At 43.6% G+C, this 9,396-nt stretch overlaps 1 protein-coding gene across 1 annotated transcript; it reads right to left on the reverse strand.

Moving 5' to 3' along the window:
- Positions 1 to 268: 268 nt before the first annotated feature.
- On the reverse strand, positions 269 to 8,094 carry psmg2 (proteasome (prosome, macropain) assembly chaperone 2). The gene is made up of 7 exons (XM_084192949.1): positions 7,904 to 8,094; positions 7,591 to 7,762; positions 5,980 to 6,038; positions 4,319 to 4,437; positions 3,957 to 4,130; positions 3,130 to 3,250; positions 269 to 1,397 (listed from the first exon to the last, which is right to left on the reverse strand). Exons 1-7 carry the CDS (start codon positions 7,961 to 7,963, stop codon positions 1,317 to 1,319), a joined length of 786 nt encoding a protein of 261 aa, XP_084049075.1. The 5' UTR covers positions 7,964 to 8,094; the 3' UTR covers positions 269 to 1,316.
- Positions 8,095 to 9,396: the final 1,302 nt, after the last annotated feature.

Genomic DNA, 9,396 nt, shown 5'->3' on the forward strand with positions numbered 1-9,396 from the left:
ATAAACCCAGCAATCTAGGACTGTATCGGGTTACAATGAGCGGCATTGCTGGCCGAAACACAGTGGCCACTGGCCAAGCTCGTTCTCTTAAATGAGGGTTAGGAGGGTGTCAACACCAACTGACAATAGCTTATTCATGAATAACCACAGGCTGAGTCCCAAACTGCACCCTATTCCCTATAGCGTGACCAGGTCAATAGTAGTGCCCTGTATAGGGACACACACATTCTCTACAAAGACTGCATTAACTGACGCTGGACACCAGATCGATTATTTAATTCTTTTAATAACCATACAGTAAATATTTAGTCATCACCAGGGTAGGTAATGACAACCACCAGGCACACTTCAGGACTGTAAACCTGGACTCATAACACCAAAGATGGAAATCAATTTTCTAAGCATTTAGACCAATCTATAATCTGATTTTGGAGAGAGGGGATGGGGCACAGAGATTTAGAAGGGGGGTGGGGGGTGGGGGGGGGTGGGGGATGCCACTGGGTGATTTAGAAGAGAGCAGGGGTGATGCCACTGGGTGATTTAGAAGAGAGCAGGGGGATGCCACTGGGTGATTTAGAAGAGAGCAGGGGTGATGCCACTGGGTGATTTAGAAGAGAGCAGGGGGATGCCACTGGGTGATTTAGAAGAGAGCAGGGGTGATGCCACTGGGTGATTTAGAAGAGAGCAGGGGTGATGCCACTGGGTGATTTAGAAGAGAGCAGGGGGATGCCACTGGGTGATTTAGAAGAGAGCAGGGGTGATGCCACTGGGTGATTTAGAAGAGAGCAGGGGTGATGCCACTGGGTGATTTAGAAGAGAGCAGGGGTGATGCCACTGGGTGATTTAGAAGAGAGCAGGGGGATGCCACTGGGTGATTTAGAAGAGAGCAGGGGGATGCCACTGGGTGATTTAGAAGAGAGCAGGGGTGATGCCACTGGGTGATTTAGAAGAGAGCAGGGGGGATGCCACTGGGTGATTTAGAAGAGAGCAGGGGGGATGCCACTGGGTGATTTAGAAGAGAGCAGGGGGGATGCCACTGGGTGATTTAGAAGAGAGCAGGGGGGATGCCACTGGGTGATTTAGAAGAGAGCAGGGGTGATGCCACTGGGTGATTTAGAAGAGAGCAGGGGTGATGCCACTGGGTGATTTAGAAGAGAGCAGGGGGGATGCCACTGGGTGATTTAGAAGAGAGCAGGGGGATGCCACTGGGTGATTTAGAAGAGAGCAGGGGGGATGCCACTGGGTGATTTAGAAGAGAGCAGGGGGGATGCCACTGGGTGATTTAGAAGAGAGCAGGGGGGATGCCACTGGGTGATTTAGAAGAGAGCAGGGGGGATGCCACTGCCAAAGAGAAGCCTCCATGACGCTGGTATCCTCCACTTTGGCTGCGTCTGGGCCTATAAAGGATGGAATAGCCATGTATCAACAGGACATTAAAAACTGAGATCCTGTGTTTCACAGAGTCATGGCTGAACAAGGACATGGAGAATATACAATTAGCTGGTTTTTCCGTGCATCGGCAAAACAGAACAGCAGCCTCCGGTAAGATCAGGGTGGGGGTGGTGTGTTTCTCTGTCAACAACAACTGGTGCACGGTCTACTACTAAGGAAGTCTTGAGGTTTTGCTCGCCTGAGGTAGAGTATCTCATGATAAGCTGTAGACCCACTATCTACTAAGACAGTCTATATTCTTCGTAGCTGTCTATCTACCACCAACAAGCTGTATAGGGCCATAAGCAAACAGGAAATGCTCACCCAGATGCGGCGCTCCTAGTGGCTGGGGATTTTAATTCAGGGAAACTGAAATGTGTTCTACCTCATTTTTACCAGCATGTCACCTAGGCAACTAGAGAAAAAATTAAAGAATGTCGATTACCTCCACACAGAGAAACGTACAAAGCTCTCCCTCACCATAGCTCTATCCTCCTGATTCCTGCTTACAAGCAAAAACTCAAAACAGGAAGTACCAGTGACGCGCTCAATACGTAAGTATTGAGGAGTACACCACATCTGTCACCGGCTTCATTAATAAGTGCATTGACGACCTCGTCCCCACAGTGACCGTACGTATATACAGTGGCTTGCGAAAGTATTCACCCCCCTTCGCATTTTTCCAATTTCGTTGCCTTACAACCTGGAATTAAAATAGATTTTTTGGGGGTTTGTATCATTTGATTTACACAACATGCCTACCACTTTGAAGATGCAAAATATTTTTGGTGAAACAAACAAGAAATAAAAGCGTGCATAACTATTCACCCCCCCAAACTCAATAAAATACTTTGTAGAGCCACCTTTTGCAGCAATTACAGCTGCAAGTCTCTTGGGGTATGTCTCTATAAGCTTGGCACATCTAGCCACTGGGATTTTTGCCCATTCTTCAAAGCAAAACTGCTCCAGCTCCTTCAAGTTGGATGGGTTCCGCTGGTGTACAGCAATCTTTAAGTCATACCACAGATTCTCAATTGGATTGAGGTCTGGGCTTTGACTAGGCCATTCCAAGACATTTAAATGTTTCCCCTTAAACTACTCGAGTGTTGCTTTAGAAGTATGCTTAGGGTCATTGTCCTGCTGGAAGGTGAACCTCCGTCCAAGTCTCAAATCTCTGGAAGAACGAAAACAGGTTTCCCTCAAGAATTTCCCTGTATGCATATTGACGCCACACACACATACCGTACACTGCTGCTACTCTGTTTATTATCTATGCATAGTCACTTTAATAACTCTACCTACATGTACATATTACCTCAATTACCTCGACTACCCCATACCCCTGCACATTGACTCGGTACTGGTTCCCCCTTGTATATAGCCTCGTTATTGTTATTTTATTGTGGTACTATTTTTCCTTTACTTTTTTAAAACTCTGCATTGTTGGTTAAGGGCTCATAAGTAAGCATTTCACAGTAAGGTCTACACCGGTTGTATTCGGCACGTCACAAAAAATATATATACATATTTTTTAATATATATTGTGCCGATGTGACGTACTTCTTTTTCCCTACTGAACATAGTTGAATGCACTGACTAAGTTGCTCTGGATAAGAGCGTCTGCTAAATAACTCAAATGTAAATACATACACAAGCAACCATAACATCATATGGCTGTGTTCATACAGTAGCACTTACAGGTGCGTCCACTAGGTGGAGCCAGGTGTTGAGGTGGTTGAGGAGAGTGAAGGCGTCTGGGATGTTGTCTCCTTCAGAGCAGAAGATCAGCACCACCGCCATAGGAATGTCCTCAGCACAGCTGGAACACAGAGACAACATGGAAAAAACCTTAAAGCTGCAATATGTTACTTTTTGGGCGACCTGACCAAATTCACATAGAAATATGAGTTATAGATCTGTCATACTCATTAAAAGCAAGTCTAAGAAGCTATAAATATGTTCTATGTGCGCTATTTCTATACTTCCCATTCTTAGGTTTAGTTTTTGCCTCTTAACTTTCTGTTTGGTACACCAGCTTCAAACATCCGAAAAATACAATATTTTTGGTTATGGAAAATATATTTCACAGCAGTTTAGATGGTCCAATGGTTCTCTCCACTGTACCTGCCTGTTTAGTCACAAAGGGAAATTAGGTGAACTATTAGAATTTTAGCAACCAGAAAATGGCGGAGCAATTTCTGCATAGTGCACCTTTAAGTTAACTTTTTGCGCAGGGTAAGCATATTCCTCTACATCAGATTTAGTGTTCAGAGTTCCACAGTGCATGTGTGAAGATGATACAGCCAGTTGAGTAATGTCTATGATTGTGAAGTCATCACCACCCACTATCCCATCCCCTGTTTTTCAAGATAGAAGAGAAGTTGTCCCCCTAACCACAGACCTAGAATCAGATCACCCTTACCCCTACTCCTAACCATAACCATCATAGGGGTAAAAACAAATCTGATCCCGTATCAGTGTTCAGAGGTGACTTCTACCTACATTCCCCTCGGTCTGTTCTGTACCTGTCAGTGAAGAGGCCTTTAGTGGCGCCCCCTCCAGGTATATAGAGGCGCTGCTCTGAGTCAGTAACTCCAGGGAAGGCAGATACTGTCTCCATCTCCCGCCACTCCATCTCCTTCAGCCTGTCCCCAGTCACCTTCTGCATGGATGGAGTCTGCAGGTAACGCAGCGGAGAGCTGCCAGCAAGGGTTTCATCATGTCGGACAATGATATCCAAATACTTTTTATATATTTTATGTAGGATTTGTCAGTCAGAGCTCTCTGCCACGCACTCAAGATATTCATGTGACAAATGGAATGTAAAAAATACTAGTTGAATAGAGTAATTCTGTCCATATAAAAAAGGTAGCTAGTTGTTCTATACCCCAGTAGCTGTTGATCATCCCTCTGGTAAGCATGACTGCTGGACAGCAGTACAGTTCTGGAGAAACCACTGGCTTTGATCCAAGACACCATCAGCTTACAGAACTTCTTGGACTTTGTCTGCAACAGAAAGGACCTTTGATTTATATGATAGTAAAAAATGCACTGTTCCTCTCCCAAGTTAAAAACCCTGATTTGGACAGCATAACCATATCCATGTGAAACCAACGTCAGTGAACTAACAGCTTCTCGTCCTCCACCGTCCCCTTAAGGTTGCTACACACTTTACGCAGCGTTGTTTCTACTTTAGTGGGGCTCCAATTTTGGAGCGGTCAGTATACGACACTCCGTTGCTCTGTTTGCGTAGGGTCCTTTACTGGGCTCCAACCAGTGGTTCTCTAATCACAAATACACGTGACCACCCTCCTTTACAACGTACCAACCAGAACAAACATAATAGGCTGTGGGTGACTTCAGGCGTCGTATCGACACCATAAGCAGGATGTGGGACGGCCTGCAGCCATGCCTAACACAAAGCGCCATAGCGGTCAGGAAAAGAGTGGAAATGTGTAGTGTATTTGTATCAGAGCGGAACATTAATGCACTTTATTTTGGCCAACATCGCTCAGCTACTCTACGACTAACATTATTAGCCTTGCTTCAGAGATTACTAACCGCTAGCCTAGCTAGCTACCATCTTTGTTTACTTCAGAGACTACTAACCGCTAGCCTAGCTAGCTACCATCTTTGTTTACTTCAGAGACTACTAACCGCTAGCTACCATCTTTGTTTACTTCAGAGACTACTAACCGCTAGCCTAGCTAGCTACCATCTTTGTTTACTTCAGAGACTACTAACCGGTAGCCTAGCTAGCTACCATCTTTGTTTACTTCAGAGACTACTAACCGCTAGCCTAGCTAGCTACCATCTTTGTTTACTTCAGAGACTACTAACCGCTAGCCTAGCTAGCTACCATCTTTGTTTCCTTCAGACTACTAACCGCTAGCCTAGCTAGCTACCATCTTTGTTTACTTCAGAGACTACTAACCGCTAGCCTAGCTAGCTACCATCTTTGTTTACTTCAGAGACTACTAACCGCTAGCCTAGCTAGCTACCATCTTTGTTTACTTCAGAGACTACTAACCGCTAGCCTAGCTAGCTACCATCTTTGTTTACTTCAGAGACTACTAACTGCTAGCCTGGCTAGCTACCATCTTTGTTTACTTCCTTTCGTTCTGATTTCCTTTCTTGAAGACCAATAGTAAGACGCTCCTTCGTCTCGCCTCCTGTAATTATCCATTTTAGAACCATGAAGGAGAGTTTTTACCAGATTTATATGGAAGACATTTGCACACGAAGTAGGTCTTTGTTTTTTATACATAAACACATTTATTTGGCAATTCAATGCTGAGACACCAATCGTTATTTATGTAACAATAAATACACTGTTTTTAATGCATTTGAGGTAATTTCAGAAATTCAGCATTTTGATATAAAAAAACAGATGTAAATAGTCAAACAATGAACCTAAAAACTGTCTGGGGTCCTGACAAACAGCCAGGTAAGTGTTAAAGGCCCAGAAGAGCTTCCCCTTTAAGGCTTATGGTATATTAACTCTTTCACATAGAATGGGTTAAATGAAGCTGACCTCTGTTACGTTACCTGGATGATTGGGGTTCTGATCTGAAGAACTGCCAACCTCAACTCTGGAGAAGAGTACACTGTTCAAGAGAGGAGAGAATCATATTCCATGTCAATGTGACTGCAGCGATGACTATTGACTATTGACTATTATGATCATTAACATTTCAGTTTGTTACATAGACAGCTACCCTATTTCACTCCCTACATACACTACACGACCAAAAGTATGTGGACACCTGCTCGTCAAACATCTCATTCCAAAATCATGGGCATTAATATGGAATTGGTCCCCCCTTTGCTGCTATAACAGCCTCCACTCTTCTGGGAAGGCTTTCCACTAGATGTTGGAACATTGCTACGGGGACTTGCTTCCATTCAGCCACAGGAGCATTAGTAAGGTCGGGCACTGATGTTGGGCGATTAAGCCTGGCTCGCAGTCGGCGTTCCAATTCATCCCAAAGGTGTTCAATGGGGTTGAGGTCAGGGCTCTGTGCAGGCCAGCCAAGTTATTCCACACCAATGTCGAGAAAACATTTCTGTATGGACCTCGCTTTGTGCACGGGGGCATTGTCATGCTGAAACAGGAAAGGGCCTTCCCCAAACTGTTGCCACAAAGTTGGAAGCACAGAATTGTCTAGAATGTCATTGTATGCTGTAGCGTTAAGATTTGCCTTCACCGGAACTAAGGGGCCTAGCCCGAACCATGAAAAACAGCCCCAGACCATTATTCCTCCTCCACCAAACTTTACAGTTGACACTATGCATTGGGGCAGGTAGCACTCTCCTGTCATCCGCCAAATCAGATTCGTCTGTTGGACTGCCAGATGGTGACGCGTGATTCATCACTCCAGAGAACGCGTTTCCACTGCTCCAGAGTCTAATGGCGGCGAGCTTTACACCACTCCAGCCGACGCTTGGCATTGCACATGGTGATCTTAGGCTTGTGTGCGGCTGCTCGGCCATGGAAACCCATTTCATGAAACTACTGATGAACAGTTCTTGCGCTGACGTTGCTTCCAGAGGCAGTTTGGAACTCGGTAGTGAGTGTTGCAACCGAGGACAGGCGATTTTTATGTGCTACGTGCTTCAGCACTCAGCGGTCCCGTTCTGTGATCTTGTGTGGCCTACCACTTCGCGGTTGAGCCGTTGTTGCTCCTAGATGTTTCCACTTCACAATAACAGCAATTACAGTTGACCAGGGAAGATCTAGCAGGGCAGAAATTTGACGAACTGACTAGTTGGAAAGGTGGCATCCTATGAAGGTGCCAGGTTGAAAGTCACTGAGCTCTTCAGTACGGGCCATTCTACTGCCAATGTTTGTCTATGGAGATTGCATGGCTGTGTGCTAGATTTTATACATCTGTCAGTAACGGGTGTGGCTGAAATAGCCGAATCCACTAATTTGAAGGGGTGTCCACATACTTTTGTATCAGTGGAGGCTGGTGGGAGGAGCTATAGGAGGCCAGGCTCATTGTTGTTATGGCTGGAATAGAATCAATGGAACAGAGTCAAACATCTGGTTTCCATATTTATGATATCTTTGATATTGTTCCATTTATTCCATTACAATGAGCCTGTCCTCCTATAGCTCCTCCCACCAGCCTCCACTGTTTTGTATATTTAGTGTACCTTCTGCATTGGTACTGAGGTCGTTGGCGTTCTCAGCGAATGTAGCATAAGGGTTGTTCCCTGCCATAGGGATGAGACAGTCAGTGTGGATGTATCCGACTCGACACATGTTGAGCGTAGAAACAATCAGGTCCACTGCGAGCTGCCCCACATTTCCAACAGAGATTGCTGGCTGTAGACAGACATAATGTGACATCTGGTTAGATACAATACAGTAGAATAGACATTGTAGTAGCAGCATGCAGCGCACGTTGAAACCAATGAGACACAATGATAGAGCATAAATACAGAGGCAGCATGTCAGTTAACTCACCATAATCAGGGTAAAGTCTTTGAAAGACGTTTGGGTGCATTCTGTCGCGACAAACATCATGTGTGTTCAGAATGAAAAAACGTAATTACTGTACAATCAACCAGTTTCAGAGTATTTTGGTTGCAATAAATTCCTATTTACTTTCGCTTCTTGCAAGCTGGAAATGGGCCTTTAAGTACATAGATAGCGTCGATTTTGATGCGTTATCAGATGCCTGAATAAAAATATTGTTGTACTGCAATAAAATTCAGCATTTTAAATATATTTATAAGATTTATCAAAAATAGACTAATATATAAATATACCTTTATTAAAAGTTCCAATATAAGTCTTAAAATAACAGAATGAAGGAGATATTTGTTCTGTGTCTGAAAGGGGACTCTAGCGGTCGCCTACTTTCAGCCGCGTCGCTAAGAAAACCCCTTTTTGCAAAAACAGATACACAACTCCCGCCAAGTACCGTCTGAAATGTTATCAGTATCGTCCTCTCTTTGTAGTTTGCCATTATGCCTGGAAGAAAGTTTCATTATAAAAATGTGTAATGTTGCCAATCAACACACAACATGTTTTTTGCCTTCAGACGGTACACGGCACGGGTACAGTAATGTGTACTTGAATAATGTGTACTTGAATAATGTGTACCTCAGTAATGTGTACTTGAATAATGTGTACTTTATTTGATAAAAGTGTATATGTCCTATGCTATACCATCTAAACAACACAAAGAATCAACACAAATGGGTCTCCATAAAATTCACTATTATTGAAGGATCATAAAAATGGTCTCTTGAAAATGCATTTGTATTATGGATCCAGCAGCTACACTTCCTGGGGCAAAATTGAGGCACATTTAAAAACATTACAATACATTTCACAACACATTTAGTGTGTTCCCTCAGGCCACTACTCTACTACCACATATCTACAATACAACATCCATGTGTACGTGTGTGTAGAGGACGTGTCTTATCATGTGTCTGTGCCTGTGTGTCTCTTCACAGTCCCCGCTGTTCCATAAGGTGTATTTTGATCTGTTTTTAAAATCTGATTCTACTGCTTGCATCAGTTACACTCACTTTACGAAAATTACAATGCTTGTCTTTCATAATTTGGTCAGATATACTTGGATGTGTGGTGTCAGCGTTTGTTGCTGGCATGTCATGCCTATGTTTGCTAATCTTGCCAATGAAAAAATCATTAAAGTAGTTGGCATTAACAGTTGGTTTTGTGATGAATGAGCCACCTGATTCAATGAATGATGGAGCGGAGTTTGCCTTTTTGGCCAAAATGTCATTGAAGTTGCTCCAAAGCTTTTTACTGTCATTCTTTATATAATTTATCTTTGTTTCATAGTGTAGTTTCTTCTTCGTTTTATTCAGTTTAGTCACATGATTTATTTCTCAATTTGCAGTATGTTTTCTAATCGGTTGTGCAGCCAGACTTATTTGCCATTATTTTGCCTCATCCCTCGCAAACATACAATTTTTCAATTC

This window comes from Coregonus lavaretus, assembly GCF_964263955.1.
Source record: "Coregonus lavaretus genome assembly, contig: HAP1_SCAFFOLD_223, whole genome shotgun sequence".
Classification (NCBI taxonomy): domain Eukaryota; kingdom Metazoa; phylum Chordata; class Actinopteri; order Salmoniformes; family Salmonidae; genus Coregonus; species Coregonus lavaretus.

What these genes read in the sequence shown, in the direction of transcription:
- psmg2 (XM_084192949.1), bottom strand. Translation starts at nt 7,963, where the DNA reads ATGATGTTTGTCGCGACAGAATGCACCCAAACGTCTTTCAAAGACTTT. An exon ending in GATGATCAACAGCTACTGGG is followed by an intron (nt 4,131 to 4,318) that starts GTATAGAACAAC and finishes CCTTGCTGGCAG; the next exon opens with CTCTCCGCTGCGTTACCTGC. An exon ending in AAAGGCCTCTTCACTGACAG is followed by an intron (nt 3,251 to 3,956) that starts GTACAGAACAGA and finishes TCTGTGTTCCAG; the next exon opens with CTGTGCTGAGGACATTCCTA.